This window comes from Salvia splendens, chromosome 6 (genome assembly GCF_004379255.2).
Source record: "Salvia splendens isolate huo1 chromosome 6, SspV2, whole genome shotgun sequence".
Taxonomy (NCBI): Eukaryota; Viridiplantae; Streptophyta; class Magnoliopsida; order Lamiales; family Lamiaceae; genus Salvia; species Salvia splendens.
Genome location: NC_056037.1, coordinates 36,024,655 through 36,041,974, shown reverse-complemented (window position 1 = coordinate 36,041,974; position 17,320 = coordinate 36,024,655). Strand labels below are relative to the sequence as shown.

Sequence of the window (17,320 nt, the reverse complement as noted above, 5' to 3'; positions counted from 1 at the left end):
AAACTCGATTGGAATACCCTTGAACAAAATTGACAAACTTAATTAGACTACTTATTTAGATAACACTTAATTTAATTAAATATTTGATTTCATAAAATGATGGTTTATTCATGTACGAATTCTATTTGTCACATTAGTTTCAGTTTCAAGGAAATTATGGCAAGCTGAAAAAAGGATTAACTTAGTAATTTATTATTCAAATTTAAAAGGTAGTAGTACAAAATAAACCATAATTGGCCCAGATTAGGTTGAAACAATTGCGAACCAAGCCAGAAGTAGCTCTTGTCTTGTTGTGTGTGTGAGTTGGTCAAGCGGTCGAAATGTTAATGTCTGGTGCAGCCTTTAAATTTGAAATCATTTACCAATCCAAAAAAATAGCTCGTCTCACTTTGACCCGACACGAGTTTTAAGAAATATAATGAAAAATGAGTTGAAAAAGTTAGTGGAACGTGGATCATATTTTTATATATTAGTTTTATAATAAAACGTGAGTAGAAATGAGTTAGTGGAATATGAGGTTCACCAAAAATGGTAAAAAGTGAAATGAGATAAACTTTGTGGGACGGACGGAAATGAAAAAATGGGACAAACTTTCTGGGACGGATGGAGTATTTTATATCCTAAAATTCACAGCAGTCCTCTAAATTTAGTATACTTTGATTTTTTATAACTTTTTTCTTTTTATTGAAATAAGTTTCATTCTTTACTAACAATACTCCAATCAATTTTTCTTTCTATTTCTCATTCTCTTTCATATTTTACCAATTTTATATCAAAGTATGTATCATTTCTAAATTCTCTATTTTCATGGAACGAATTCTCTTTCACATTTTACCAATTTTATATCAAGGTATGTATCATTTCTAAATTCTCTATTTTCATGGAACGAACAACGAAAGTACTATACATAAATAGACATTAAAAAGAGAATACTATTTAATATTGCAATTGTATCACTCCCTTAAAACTTTACCCTTTTCAATTTGCAACCACGAAACCCCTCTATCACTCACTCAACTAACCTCCTTCAACCTTTTCCTCTACGATCTCAAAATCCCAAAATACAGTATTTACCGTATAGAAAAAATACCAAAATTACCAATTGTTTGCTATACCACAATTTTCAGTATGGAATGATATTGTAGTGATATCTATCGCTGCGGCAAGGTATCATTTTCCTAATTGCAAGGAAGCTATCAATCAATTAAAGGATTGCAATTTTTCCATTTAAAAGTCTCGTTAGACTCAAATTCCATTAACTGATTACACTCACACTTTTCATTATAAAGATAGAATCTACCTTCGACTCATTTATTCCACTCATAGCAAACTCAACAATAAATTCATGCCAAAAGCAAAGGAAACTTATAACTGTTCGATGCGTGACATGGATAAGAGCAAATTGATATACTACAATAAAAACCACAATCAAAGAGCACAAAGCTAGGCATATAATAAACCACACATCTCATCAACGGGAATTCTGAAATCAAACACATTTAAGAGCTGCAGAAAGAATAACATTTCTAAATGCACAGGAACTATCATACTATATCTACTCTTCTTGGTCATTAATATCACCAGGAAAATCCTTCGAGCGTTTGGCACCAAAATGCATGGAAACGCGCTGCTAAGAATCAAAAGCATTACACATTGCTAGAGAGTTAACTCTTTACAAAATGGAGCATCACCTGTGATACAGCTGAGAAAAAGAGCTACCATGTCTGCTCAATATGAAGACAGACGGTATCACATAAAATTAACCTTACACGAAATACACTGCATTTACAGACACGGCACGATTAAGCTTACAGGGGAGACACTGCATTTACAGACGCAACTCAATTAAGCTTACAGAAGATACACTGCATTTACAGACACAGCTCAACTAAGCTTACAGGAGATTAGCTGCATTTACAGACATCACAACTATTCTGCTACCGCAACATTTCACGTTTCTATACACATGCATCTATGATGCAGCTTACATGTGTTGCAACTCAAAACCACAACCTAATCATACACGACCAGAAGACATGGTCTATAAATTGTACATCACTTTTACAATCTTAAAGAGGGAGGTGCGGATATCAGATCAAATTATTACATGTGGAACCTACTACATGGAATATACTAATGAAACTACAGTGCATCATCCAGGTTTTGCTCAAAAATATTCTTCAAGAATTGATAAGTTACTTTTCACACAAATTCTTCGAGGATCAAAGTAATTGCATACATGATTAAGGCTTCTTTGCACTCATAGTATAAAGCATTCACGGATATCCAAGAGTGCAGCAATTAATGGTCCTGAGTACCATAGTTAGAGAAAATTCCTTTGTCAATAATCATAATAAATGAGCAAGTGAAACAATATGTCAGATATAGGTAAGTGCACACCATGAAAATAGGGCCTAGAAACCAAACAAGAGCACACTGCTTATAACTAAAACAAATTATAGTACAAAACTTCTCAATCATTGATTAAAGTACTGGTAATTGACAGAACAATTCTACAGCACTTCAACTATATATAATCAACTCCCCAAAAAAGGCACATTAAGAATGGTTTGTGTTCATGCATTTAGATAAGGAATCAAGGATTACATAAGCACACCTTGACCTTATGGTACACTGGTACAGCACTATGGTACACAAGATCTAAAAATAGAAAGATTTTTATTTCAAAACCACAAACACAAACAAAGATAAAACAGATGCACACGCAGACAAGATGAAAATACTATGGGCTTGAGCTATAGGTGAATCCTAGACTTGATGAAAATACTAATATTAGTAGTAGTAGTAGTAGTAGTAGTAGTAGTAGTAGTAGTAGTAGTAGTAGTAGTAGTAGTAGTAGTAGTAGTAATAATAATAATAATAATAGCTAGAAATGCAACGAAATAACCAGTTCCTCTGTAACTTTCAAATTAATGTTTTGTTGTTTCATTAGAAACTATTTCCAGTCATTTCATCATTCATGTACGAACTCACAGATCATCTTCCATTTTTTGTAATTAAAACTACAAAGCAAGAGGAAAATGAAAAATATATTAATTGCATCTGCTGCTAGTTAACATGCATGTGGTATTCATATTATCAAGTTTTTAGATGAATCATACCGGGCAGTGGGCACTCACCTCCTAAGTTGGATGATACTATAAAGTTGATCATAAGGCTTAAATTTCACAAAGAAAAACAACTTGAATGGAAGGAAAGAAGGTGAAAACTGCAGATCTGGGTTTTGCAATCCAGCTATATTGTCAGATAAAGCACAAACATTTACAGGTAAGTTTCTCAAGCAAAAGGAGAAAACAAGAAATACAAACTTCTATTACTAAGCATTGACACATCAGATGATAAAAATTTTATTCATTTTCTCAACTTAACACGCCCACAAACTCAGCATAGTGTAAGCTATTTCAAACAACGTATAGCCCTACAACCAACTTGTGCAACCAGTATTACTGATACAAGTTGGAGGGTTCATAAATAGGAAAGTAGGAATACAAACCAATCTATTAATATAAAGTTTATGCAACTTCAGAGTTCAGAGGTCAAATTGTGTTTCCATGCACAAAAGATAAACGGCCAGTAGACCTTCACTGCATCAAGCAAATACATAATAGAACAATACTTAAGGTACTGAAGTTTATAGCACAAAGTTATAACCATAGCATCAAATTGAGTTCAATAAAGCTAACTTAAAACAAAATAAATCGGTCTTTCCAGTAACCTCTAGTAAAGGCACTTACTTCATTGAAGCCGGAGGCCACACAGCACATGACACCGACATAAACTAGAAAGAGCTGGCAATCCTTCATACGATTCAAGTATGACATTGCAAATCATAGTGGAAGCTGTCAGATATTCAGAAGTCCCATGACATCACATCATTCAGATGGCATGCGCCTCCGTTTCCCATAATCAGCATCCCTAGATCGAGACCTGTGATCATCTTCATGCACTGCACCAGATCTGCTGCGGGATCTCGAAGACTGTCCTTTATCCCAGTCATCATCATAACCCGATTCACGATCTTTGTGGCGATAGTCTCGATAACGATCCTTCTCTTCTCTGCGTCTAGAGTCCCTGTCATATCTTTCCCCATCATGTTCTCTCTCCTCCCTATGCCGCTTCTCTGGAGCACTAGACCAGTCATGATCAGAATTTCTCTCCTTCTCCCGGGAAGCAGCACTAGACCTTACACCTTTCTCATGACTTGCCTCGCCATACCCATATTCTGATGCATTATCCTCTCCACCATAACTAGACTCTCTGCCATGTTCTTCACCTCCCCAACCACCCATGTTTGTGTCATTCCACATTCCTGAATGAGGTCCAACCATTCCTGCAGTCCCAATCATGCTCATTCCATTTGGATTCATTCCTCGACCAAAAAAGGCTGGGTTGACATGAGGAGCCACTCCAGGAAGCCCCATGGAATTAACAGCTTGAAATGGAGGAAGCATTCCTGGGAAACCACCAGGACCTGAGAAGCCTCCATATCCAGCTCCGCGACCCATAAATGCTAGGTCAAAACCAGGACCCATCATGCCCTGAGGAGGCATCATACCAGGAGGCCCACCGAAACCAGGGCCAGCAATCCCTTGTCCGTAAGTTCCTCCACCAGCACCAGGTGCATTCCCCATCATAGTCTTGTTAATACCCCCTCTTCCTCTCATAGGACCTGATCCAGGACCCCTGTTTGGTGCTTGGTTCCCTCGTGCCCAGCCACCTCGTCCAAAATTTCTCCCTGTGTCTCCACTTGGATAATTGGCCCCATTACCTCTACCTGCTGCATCATTAACAGGATTCCTTCCTTGTGGCTGAGACTGAACCTGGCCGTGTGTCTTGTTTGTGTATGAAGCACCCATTTGTCTTATGGTCTGTGGAGTAGCAAATGCCACCACACAAGCTCTCCCATTAAAAATGTAACCATTCATACCTTCTTTACATGCAGAGGCTGCAGCAGAATCATAAAATTCGACTTGGCAATAACCTTTGGACTTACCACTAGCCCTTTCATCAAAAAACTTAATCTCCTTGACTTTCCCAAACTGAATCAGTACACTTTCAATCTCAGAATCAGTTGTCCACCAATGTAATTCTCCTACAAACAGCATTGTATTTCCATTTTCTACAGATGGCCTAACCATGTATTCGTCATCCATTGAACGGTTTACATTAACATTTGCATTAGAGTTCATCTGATTAGGTGGAATCTGCAGAACGCCTTTTGTGTTACCCATGTTAGGATACATCAACTGTGCAGGCTCACCAATTACTTTTTCTGAACTGTTCAACCGATCTGCAGCAATGTTATGAGGCATACTTTCTGATCCTTGATATCCCAGATTCGCTGCTTGAGAATTATTCGCCATTTCAGGAAGCCTCCCCCTTTGACCGCCATCTATGATCTGTGTCGGGCCCCCAGAGGCTGGCAAGCTACTCTTCTGATCTGGAAATTGAACTGAAGCAGCAGCATAATTTCCTTCATTAGCAACTCTTTCATTGTTCACGTCTTGCGAGGCCACCGCTTCGACTCGAGTTCCAGGAACAATAGCTTTCGAACTTTGAAACCCACTACTTGCTACCACAGGAGGTGCTTGTGTCTCAGAACGCTGCATTTGCAGGAAACCCTCTCCAACATTAACATCGCTATAAAGGTCATCATATTCATCATCCTCACCAATCATTTCCTCTTCAGCAAGTGCCGGTATAGCTCCACCTTGATGATATTGCATTTTTTGATTCCCTGCATAGTCTCCGTCACCATAATCTAACTGCTCACCAGTCACTGGATCCATGAAAGCAAGCTATTCTTACCCAAAGGTTCCCCTACCTGTTTATATGTAAACAAGAAAAGGAAAATCCAATATATTTACTATCAGAAAAAATACAAGCATCATGAATTTATCTACCCTCAGTTATGACTTCACCATTATTAAACTTACCTAATAAGACATCACTGGCTTAACTCTTATGTAACTCAAGACAATTTACCTATTTTAAAAAAGGAAAAGATGTTGTTCTAGACAGATCTGAAGCAAGGTAAAACATAATTAAAATATTTTCACAAGTTCATATACATTAAGGTTCTGCTTCCCCCACAAAAAGCAACTTTACACAATCAACATAATATTCCCCCGTAAAGTTTTACAGCATTCACAAACATCATTTTCTCATAAATTCACCAAAAGTAGACTATATCCTATATACACATCACAATTTCACTATATTCTAGCAAATGCGAGCATCAACAGCTTGAATACGCCCAATGAAGAAAATGTAGCATCACAGATCAGCAACGGCAGGAACAAGCAATCCGATCAAAAGAAAATTAATCCTCCTAAACAAATCCCCGGCTACAAAACCAAAGCTCGACAGGAGCGATCATAGCACGTATTTCATTATTGTAAGGAAATTAAGAAGGCGAGCAAAAAAATAGAGAGGTAGTAAAAATATGCCTTGCGATTGAAACGGCGGTGTAACGATCGCGACGGCGGATTTCCGGTAGGTGTGGTGAAGAATTGAAGCTGCTGAAATTCTCGACCCAATTGTTCTTGCCCTATTATTTTCGCCTCATATCTCTTTTTGTTTTTACTTCTCTTCGATTTTGAAAAATAAACACTGAGTTGGAATTCCGAGTCAACCGGTGTTTTATCACAATAAATCTGGAGTATTAAAATTTGCTTAATTTATGAGTGATAAAATAATAATTTTATTATTTACTACAGTATCTAAATATTTATGTAAGTAGTATATTAGAAAGTTGACTGAATTCTTAATTTTGGAGATTATTTTTACTTTCTTTATTAGGTCAATTTCAGATAAAGTGTATAAATTTTAAAAAGTATGTTTCGTTTGTCTATTATAAAAAATATTTAAAATATTACTTAGTGAAAATGAAATTCATCTAATTTAATAGAAATATAAATTAAATGTAAAAGAACATGACCTTTGGTGATTAGACAAAGACTACTAATATTAATTGTGAAAAAATGAAATCTTTTTCTTTCGTTTTTAAAGATCAAATATTTCCAAAGAAACACGCCTTAATAATTTCAGATTGCGTTTGAAATACAGAATTGAAATTGAATTGAAATTTAAATTCTATGGAATTGAATCGGATGAAATTGAATTAGAATTCAATTCCAAATCCTATGTTTGGTAAAATGAATTAATTGATATGAAATTGAATTTAAAGAATTTATGCATACACATCTATGCAAATATAAAGTGTAAGTTTTTTGGCATGCCACGTGGCACTGATTTGGGCGGGAAAATGAAGTTGTTTCATTTTATTTAATTTTTCTTTTGCTTATTTCATGCATTTTTGTTATTACACTCAATGTAATAAAGTTGTTTCATTTTTGCTTACTGTTTTTACACTCAATGTAATAGCAATTTGTGGTTTCAATGTTTGTATTCTATTTTTTTTCGATTTTTTATCTATAGGTTTCATTGGTGTGTGTACATATTCTATTACAAATAAAGAGATATTATAGAAAATTACATATATACATATTTTTGAATAGGAATTGAGATACATAATTACTCCAGGTTCCAATGCAATTCAATTCCTGAACAAACATAAAAAAATATAGTTTTCATACATTTATAACATGAACCATAGGAAAAAAATAATATAACTTCATTTGTACAACTAAAATATATTCAGAAAGTTCAGTCAAAGGATCGATTAAAAATCTGCAAAAACAAGAGACTTGGAGAATAAAATCATAATTATAAAACATGAAAAATAAGACAGTTCAAGAGAGAGATAAATATTCATATTTTATGCAATTTCCAACACATACAGAGAGATTCATATTTGAGAGACAGAGAGAGAGCTAGAGAGAGGGGGAGATATATATTCATATCTTATGCAATTTCCAACACATAGAGAAAGATTCATATTTGATGTTGTTTCCAATGCAATTAATACCTGAACAAAGATCATTAATACATTAGTATTCATATGTAAAACATATAATGTGAAATATATTTGAAATTATGGATTTTGTAAGTACCTATGATATGAATATCATAGTTACAGAATAAAATCAGATATTAGAACATGAAAAATAAGAGAGAATAATATCACAATTTTAGAACATGAAAAATTAGGCAAAAGGAGAGATAGAGTGATAGAGAGACACCGAGAGAGAGGCACAGAGAGAGAGAGAGAGGGACAGCTTATTAAATACAAAATAACTCCCGCAAATCAAAAGAAATTAATTTATCTGTTTCCAATGCGAGGTCTCATTGAACAAAGTTAAATATTGAGTTAGTATTTATATTTAAAATATACTATGTATATGTTTGAAATTATTTATGAAGCAGCATTATGAAATCAGTAGTACAAAAGAGAATACGGTCACAAATTTTGAATATCTAAACTATGAGAGATAGAGGGAGAGAAAAATAATGTGGAACCATAAGGCATACATAAGAGTTTCATACCTTTTGTTTTTATCTTGGCATATTATTTATTTGATGTATTGCTGATCTGGTAGCGTAGGTTCTAACTTCCCACGTCTGTTGTGTCATTTGTAGGAGGTGTGTGATGATTGTAAAGTGAGGAGATAGAGGCGTCTATTTGTGTTATCTATGGTGTACTTCTATTTCTTTTTCTGAAGAGAGAAGGGTGAGAGAGGAGACCGCTTTGTTTTAGGATTTAGTTTTTCATCTTATAATTCCCTTATAAATAATACAGAAATAAGTTAATAAGTTAATAAATGCAATAATGTAATGAGCCTTAAATAAATGCAGAATCTTATGCAATATTTCATTAGTGTTGATATAAGTGTTAATATTATAATATAAGTGGCAGTATTAATATTTCACATGCTATCTTTCATATTATTATCGGTTAAATATTCAGTTCTACTAATTATACAAGATTTTTTAATGTATTTATTGTTATCTAATTAATAGTTTTTAATATTTTTATCTTTTTTTATCTGAAGGGTCTCTAATGATTATGTTTTTATAGGGAAGGTGCATCTTTTTAACCAACATGCTAAAGATGGGAGTCCTATAAATACCTCCTCTCTTTATACTCCCACTGTCACTTATTTTCTCTATCAACCGAGATCAGTAAAGGAATTTTTCATTTCAGACTAATAGTTCAATTTCTTATTTCTACCCTAATTCATGCTCTGCATACTCTCTCTCTTAGTATTTGTTCTTTCTCTGTTTTGTTATGCTTCTTCACTCTCCATTCTTAATATATTTGTTTCTTTTTCATTTTTTGTTTTTTGCTACTTTTAGTACTAGGAATACAGTTAATGTAGTCTTTTAACCTTGGATCTGTCATTGCAACATTGAATGGCCTCTCTATTTGACAGGTAAATGCAGAGCATAATACTTTTAGTTACTAAACCCAGATTCATTATAAGTGATTTTTCAGGAAAGAATATGCAAGGAAGAAGTTTACAGAAAGAGACGAAAGAAGAAATTATCAGAAGCAAAAATAAAAGGAGGTAAACACATAACCTTAGTACATGAACATTGGGTTGCTTATTACAGTTGATGACAATTTTGCAATGAAAGATTCAAGGTTAAAGAATGAGGTCAGTTAATGTAGTCTTAATGAATGGTGTTCTAACCTTGAATTTGTCATTGCTTCCATTTCTCATATCCTTGAAACCTTGAATACCTCCTCTATTTGAGATTTTTGCACAGTTTGTCCCTGCAATTAAAATATGGAATTATTTGTTACTGTTTCTGTATTTACCTGCATGTCTATTCAATATGAATTTGAATTGTCATTTCTTGTAAATATTCACTGACCTTATTCTTTAGTTTGTACGCAATATTTGTTCTTTTTATGCCTCTTCTACTTGCAATCCAGTAAGATGATTCCCTGTAATAAAAATTGAAGCAGCATTCAGTACCTTAGCATTGAAAGCAATAACTTAGTCCATAGTTCTATGAAAGTTGTTTTTCCTTTTTTGGCAGCAATGTTACTTGCCGATTCATATCATCATCTGCACAAAACATTAATTGCTTCAAATACAGATATGCATTAGATAAATGAGTGATTTTGAATATTTCTTTTTGTGGCAGAAAGCACCAACTGAAGTAATGGCGCCTTTCAATACCATGATCGTATGGCACGTTTGCTAATTTCAGACATTCTAAAACTGAATTTATAAACAAAAAATCAGTATTATAATAAACAATCTAAATGAAACAAGAGGCATTAAAAGATCAGTTTTATATACAACAGATGTATTCATTCTAAAAAGTTTTAAATTTTATTTTTATTTTTGTTTATAGGGCACCAGCTTCCAAGCATCATCTCCAAAGAATTCATGGTAGAAAGTTGGTTCTCAACTTAGGGAATGAAGGATTTTCTTCATTAGAATTTTTGTGAGGGCAAACAATCTCATAAATAAGACTACCAGTTACCAATATAGGCTTACCATGATTGCTAAAACAGAAAGTTTTTAAGTGACTGACTGTAAATTCCAATTTTGTATTTTTTTCATTTAAGACCTTTTAGGATATGTCAAGACTTTTCAAAGCTACAGAAGAATCATTCTTTGGGACGAAGAGGCTACGCAGCTATTAGGAAAGAAAGTTTCTGATGTTACCACAAATGAGGAACATAGCTTAAGATATCTTATATTATATTCTAAGTTGTAAATTTTTGTATCTTTTTTTGTTGCAAATTCATGCAACTGATTTAAGCAAGTAACAATAAGGATAAGCTATTGAGTCACTAAATATGAGGCTTATAACATCTGTATATCACATCACCACAATTTTATTCTTTAACTGAAAATCTTATCTTTAATGCAAAGTAAATTAGCTTTTAACATCCATATTGAGACCAAACTGACCAAAAAGTTTTAAATATCAGTAAAGCAGGGTCATATATATTGCAAGCATGCATCAATCTATTTAAAAACATACAAATCAAAGTAAATTATTTGGCTTTAGAATTAGTTTATGTTTTCTACAAACACCCATATTGAACCAAAATGATCACATTATCACAAATATTAGCAAAGCATGCCATACATGTCAAGAAAATTTGGAATTACCTTGACTGCATAGCTTCGGTTTTAGTCTTTTTGTACTCAGAAAAACCATTCACTTCCTGTACAGAATATGAGAGTGAACTTTAGTGGACAATAATTACAGAGATGTTGAAAAAATTCATAGTACAGTTTAAAACATTAAAAAAATCATGTTGTTGTTTATTAGTATTAAAGTATTGCATACATATTAAGTTACTACTATTCTACTGTTGAGTAATTACTAAATTACCTTGAACGCAAAACACCAAATTTAGTCTTTTTGTACTCTTAAAATGTCATTCTATTCCTATGCAGAATAAGAGAGTAAACCTTATAAGTTAATTAAAATAAATATGTTGCAGATACAAATTGCAGAGATATTCAGTAAAATATTTTATAGTTTATTATCTTTAAGACTAAAAACTTAATGAAGTAATATTAAAAAACTTAACGGAGTAGTATTTAAAAACTTAATGGAACTAAAAACTCATAACAACACGTTCCAGATACATTCAGTTTGTATAAAATAATAAGGAAAAACAAAATATCAACAAATAATACTTAAATATATTTAGAAAGTTCAGTTAAAGGATCAATTGAAGATCTGCAAAATCAGTAAGAATGATCATACTACAAAAGGTTCTAAAACATCCCAAACACCGACTCAACTTAAAAGAAATACCATGCTTTGTAATGCAAGTTAAGGTTGTTGTTACACATTTCATTTCCAGTGCCAGAACTTTGAAGATTTGAGCAGATTCATTCCTAGGTAAACCTAAAATCCTAGGGTTTTGTAGTGTTTGAGTCATCTGTTGTCGGATCTGTACATCTTGTATCGTCTAAAGCCTTCCATTATTTCTCTGAGGCTATAAAATAATAGTACATGAAAGATGTTAGAATCAAAGTAAATTTCGAGGATTGGAGAAAAAAAATTAAATTTGTTTAGATTTTACCTTAAATCAAAGCCATCTTCGGTGTAACCGAATAACTTCTGAACACCTTGAATTGGGGCTGGGGTTTGCGATTCTATACCATCGTCGGTTGAATCGAATAGCTTTTCTGCCGGCGACATCGGCGCTTTGGTCGTCGCCGCTAAAAATTGGCAGAGTAGGGTGGAAGCTTTAGAGTTTGTGGTGAGACGACGCAGTTTTGGCAATTAGACATCGCGATTCAGTCCGTTGTGGTCAGATGTCGCAGTTTACGTATGTTGATGGCGGCGATTCAGTCGCCAGAGCTGAAGATCGCGGAGTCTTCGAATTTCTAGGGTTTGTGTGTGTCGGCGCCACTGAGGAGAGAAGAAATGGTGAAAAACTATTTTTATATGTTGTAATAATCAAGCTTAGAAATCCCTAAGTATGATTAATTTAATTAGTTGTATCTCTCATTAATTTAATCAGTTGCAAAGTGTAATTATTTTAATTGTTCAGTAATTGGATTAGAGTTTTGGGCCATTTTGTGTATATAACGTTTGGGCCATGAGTATTGTTTCTTTGGGCTATAGCGTTTAGTATATTTTTTTGGACAGATATGTTAACTTTTATTGGGCTCTTTTTTGGATATTCTAATTCTAATATAATAAGAATTAAATTCTTATATCAATTATTTTATTTTGTAAAATACATTTATATTTTTGTTTTAATTTACAGAAATTCAAAATTTGAATGATATTTTATTTATTTGGTCGTACTAATAATTATTTATTTTTTGTAGTCGATGTGGGTGGATCCGTTGAAAGTCCTATTATTCATAGCGAACATAATTCGTGTATTTGAATCAAAATAATTTTGTTAGATGGAGGTATTTTTAATCACTCTTTCTTTCAAATATCAATAATTTTGTAAATGCATTTAGAAATGCCACATTTTTATGAAAAGGTTATTATCTTCAACGCATATTTATATGTCAGAATATAAGTTTCTTAACTAAATTTAGGGTTTATGTAATTGAAAATGCATACAAGTCTATAAGTGTTACTCCATAATTATTTTTTTTGTAGCCGAGGTGGATGAATCCACTAAAGTCGTAATCAAGGTTATCATTCAAATTCCAACGATGACAATTTCCTTTAGGTGTATTGTATGCAATGACGATTAGCAAAAGTCCATATCAATCTCTCTCTCATGTTGGATTATTTTTTAAAATGTCATTCTTCAGACACGGACAACTGTATGTTGCTATATCCAGAGTCACAAGTCGTGAAGGCTTGAAAATTTTATTTTTTGGATACGATGATGATAGTAGGGGTAATTCTACCGTTAGTGTTGTTTATAAAGAAGTTTTTTAAAATTTATGAACTACTGGTTTGTTGTTATTTTTCTAATTTTTTTCCTATATATGAATATCTATGTTTTGTTGATCAAAACTATTGAACTATTTATTTAATCATATTATATGTTTTTTTCCTCTTTGATCCTTAGTCGTACATTTTTCTTTATTTGTAGTATATCTTATTCTCACTAACTCATACTATTTGATCCTTAGTCGAACATCTCATCTTTGTCATTTACTCTATTTTATTTTACTCTACTCGTACCAAAAATTAAAATTGTATAAAATCGTTTGCCGAATATGAAATGTTTCATTTAGAGCGAGTTGAGAGAAGTGCATTTCCCTTTTTGTTATTATTTATAATACTTTTAATTATTTACAATGTTATGAATACTTTATTTGTTTATAGAATTTATAATGAACTATTTATTTTTTTCAAATAATTTTATTTATTTACTTTGGTATTTAGTATTTCTCAATCATTTGTTTGTATATCATATTCTATTTCTATTTCTTTCCTCATGTCCTTTCGTTACAGTGGATTGATTGATTGATAGACGTGGAAGTAGAAGTATGTTTTTTAAATCTTTATAATCTTATGAATACAATATTTAAATAGTTTATATTCTTGATTTGCAATAACTTTTATGTTTTTTTATATATTCTTTATTTTGATTTAATTCATTCTAAATATATTTTCTTATTTTTTGAAAATCATTTGGCCCGTGCATAGCACGGGTGGTAAAACTAGTTATATACAAAATACACACTCACACACACTTTACATAAAATACACATACTATATACACACACGCACACACATACTACACACTTCACACTCTACACACGATATATGTGAAATGTTGAAGTGTGTGATTGTGTGTAGTATCTGTTGTATGTGAAATGCGTGTAGTGTGTGTAGTGTGTGAAATTTTTATAGTGTGTGTGTGTGTGTGTGAAATGTGTGTAGTGTGTAGTGCGTGAAGTATGTGAAATATGTGAAATGTAGAAGTGTGTGAAATGTGTCTAGTGTGTGTTGTGTGTGAAATGTGTGAAGTGTGTGTAGTGTGTGAAGTGTGTGTAGTGTTGAAATGTGTTAAATGTGTGTAGTGCATGAAGTGCGTGAAATGTGTGTAGCGTGTGTTGTGTGTGAAATGTTGAAGTGTATGAAGTGTGTGCTGTGTGTAAAATGCGTGAAGTGTGTGAAATGTGTGTAGCGTGTGTTGTGTGTGAAATGTTGAAGTGTGTGTTGTGGATATATAGTGAATCTATCTAATTTTATGACTTTGGAATTTCAATTTTCTACTTTAGATATGGAATTCAAATTGTGGAATTGGAAGATTTGGAATTGCGATTCAATTCCAAATCCAAACATTTTTATGATACCAAACATTGGATTTGGAATTGAAGGTTCCAATTCTAATTTCACACCTTCAATTCCATGCTCCCAAACACACCCTTAATAAATTTAAGGAGGTAGCTTATTTAGTTATTTTTATTTCTCATCTACCTACACCTCAGTCCTCACGCTCACTGCGCTTGCAATTAAGTCTGTCTAGCTAAGAGCATCTCCAGTGGGCGGATGTCCCACTCGGACATCCACTATGACTTCCCAAAAATACATCATGCCACGTCACTAGGACATCCCCTTCACAATCCGCCCTTCCCATCGCCCTTCCCACTAGGACTTCCCGCAATAAAAAAAATCACAAATTCACAAATAAAGCAATTTACGTTTACGGAAATAAAATTTCAACACGAATACGAACGGAAAAAATTAACAACTTCATTTAAAAAAACATACATGATTTGAAAAAAAAATTTACATAGTAATAAAACAAAAAAAAGTACTAACATCAACGTCAACCCTTCCGCGTCCAAACCTCTTCGATAATATCGTTATGAAGTCGAACATGGGCATCTGTTTGCCGCTTGTCGGCAAATGCACGCATCCGCTCGACCTCTCCATGAGGTACCCCTATATTCGCATTCGCGGTGGCCACGCCGTGAGTTGGACCTGCACCCGTATCATCTTCATTGGTCCACTGAGTCAGTTCCACAGCTTCATTTTCGACAATCATGTTGTGCATTATGATACATGTGTACATGACATCGCCGATGTTGGGAATATACCACTGCTGTGCAGGACCCTTGACTACCGCCCATCGACTCTGGAGCACACCAAATGCCCGCTCCACATCCTTGCGCGCTGCTTCCCGACGGCTCGCTAAGTATGACTACTTTTGTCCGAGCGGATGCTTGATTGTCTTCACAAAGACGGGCCAGTTTGGGTATATCCCATCCACCAAATAGTATCCCATATTGTGCTGGTTGCCGTTGGCGACGAAACTGATGGCGGGACCAACGCCATTGCACTGAAGAACGTTGATGTCGTTGTTCGACCCGGCGACTCCAAAATAAGCATGCCATATCCACAGCCGGTAGTCAACTACAGCTTCAAGGATCATCGTGGGATGCTTGGCTTTGAAGCCAGTAGTGTACATCCCCTTCCAGGCGGCGGGGCAGTTCTTCCACTCCCAATGCATACAATCTATGCCGCCCAACATCCCAGGGAACCTATGCACCGACCCATGCATATCTATCAGACTCTGGCAGTCTTCGGGGCTCGGACTCCGAAGATACCGCTCACCGAATATCGCTCTCAAGCTGCGCAAAAATTTTGCAGACACTCGACGGCTGTCGACTCGCCAATGTGGAGGTACTCGTCGAACATGTCGACCGCGCCTCCGTACGCCAGTTGTCTGATTGCGACAGTGCACTTCTGTAAGGGCGTGAGTCCGGGTTTGCCAGCTGCATCCTCCCTGATCCTAAAATACAGGTATCTTCTCTCTAAAGCACCCAAGATATGCATAAACAGCGGACGATGCATCCTAAAACGTCGCCGGAATAAGGCATCCCCAAAACGCGACTGCGGAGCGAAGTAGTCCTGATACAACCGAATATGAGCAGCAATGTGGTCACGGGGTATTATAGTTCGACGACGGATCGGCCGATGTACCGCCGCCTGCTGCCGCCGCTGCTCTCTCTGGTGTAGCAGCCTATCTATCGCACCTTCCACAACGACCTACAATTCATCATCGCTATCACTGTCACTAGCCATTGTAGATATACTTGAAAATAGAGATGTAGAGAGAGAAACTTGTTAACACAAGTGGTGCGAATGAAATGAAGTTCAACGAGCCGTATATATAGAGTTTTAAAAAAAATATAATATACCGGACGTCCGACCCACGCCACTATGGCGGACGTCCGCCCGCCCGTCGCCCGCACGTCCGAGGACATCCGACGTCCTTACGGGACGTCCGTATCCGAGTTGAAACGCCACAATGGCGGACGTCCTGGTCGCCCGTCGCGGATGTCCGACCGGACGTCCGCCATTGGAGATGCTCTAAAGATGCGAATTTCAAAATAGGATAAGTTATTTGAATCCCTTATTTTCTATTTTTCCAATAATTTAGAGTATAATACTATAATTCAATTATTTCAATAAATGGCTCCTTCTCCTCTGGCTTTTGATATTCATCTATGTCTTGGCTTTTGATATTATGATGGACATAAAGGGTCCTTTCCCATATTTGTGTTTATATATTTCCATAACCACTTTAGGGGATTTTACAATACATATATGTAACAAACTTGCATTACAAGAAATATAACTTAATAACACAAGCTAATTAGTTCACAAGGCTCCAAAGGTGAAAAATACAAAGAAACACAGACAACTAAATAACCAATCTACATTTCCATCCACATTTACTACTTATCATGTGTTACGAAAATAGGAAAGAGAAGTAAAGAAGATGAGAGCTAAAGGTAATAGCTAGAAAAGAAGGTAAAGATGGAAAATACACAAAAAATTGTCGAATAGGAAAGAGGAATAAAATAATTATACGAAGAAATATCGGTCAAACCATTTATTGAAAAGATGAATTGATTTAACATTTAACATAAGCATGGAAAGAGAATGTAAAATAACCTTTATGGATTCGAGGGTA

At 34.7% G+C, this 17,320-nt stretch overlaps 1 protein-coding gene across 2 annotated transcripts; it reads right to left on the bottom strand.

Moving 5' to 3' along the window:
- Positions 1-1,827: 1,827 nt before the first annotated feature.
- On the bottom strand, positions 1,828-6,627 carry LOC121808497 (cleavage and polyadenylation specificity factor subunit 6-like). 2 transcript variants are annotated; one of them, XR_006052220.1, is made up of 3 exons: positions 6,471-6,627; positions 3,756-5,845; positions 1,828-2,310 (listed from the first exon to the last, which is right to left on the bottom strand). XR_006052220.1 is itself a non-coding variant. In XM_042209026.1 (2 exons), the coding sequence occupies exon 2, from the start codon at positions 5,808-5,810 to the stop codon at positions 3,894-3,896; it is 1,917 nt and encodes a 638-aa protein (XP_042064960.1). In that variant the 5' UTR covers positions 5,811-5,845; positions 6,471-6,627; the 3' UTR covers positions 3,550-3,893. The 2 variants fall into 2 exon arrangements, 1 of the variants encoding a protein (XP_042064960.1); XM_042209026.1 differs by lacking the exon at positions 1,828-2,310 and having other exon boundaries at positions 3,550-5,845.
- Positions 6,628-17,320: the final 10,693 nt, after the last annotated feature.

Coding starts and splice junctions, on each gene's coding strand:
- LOC121808497 (XM_042209026.1), bottom strand. CDS start 5,810: ATGGATCCAGTGACTGGTGAGCAGTTAGATTATGGTGACGGAGACTAT.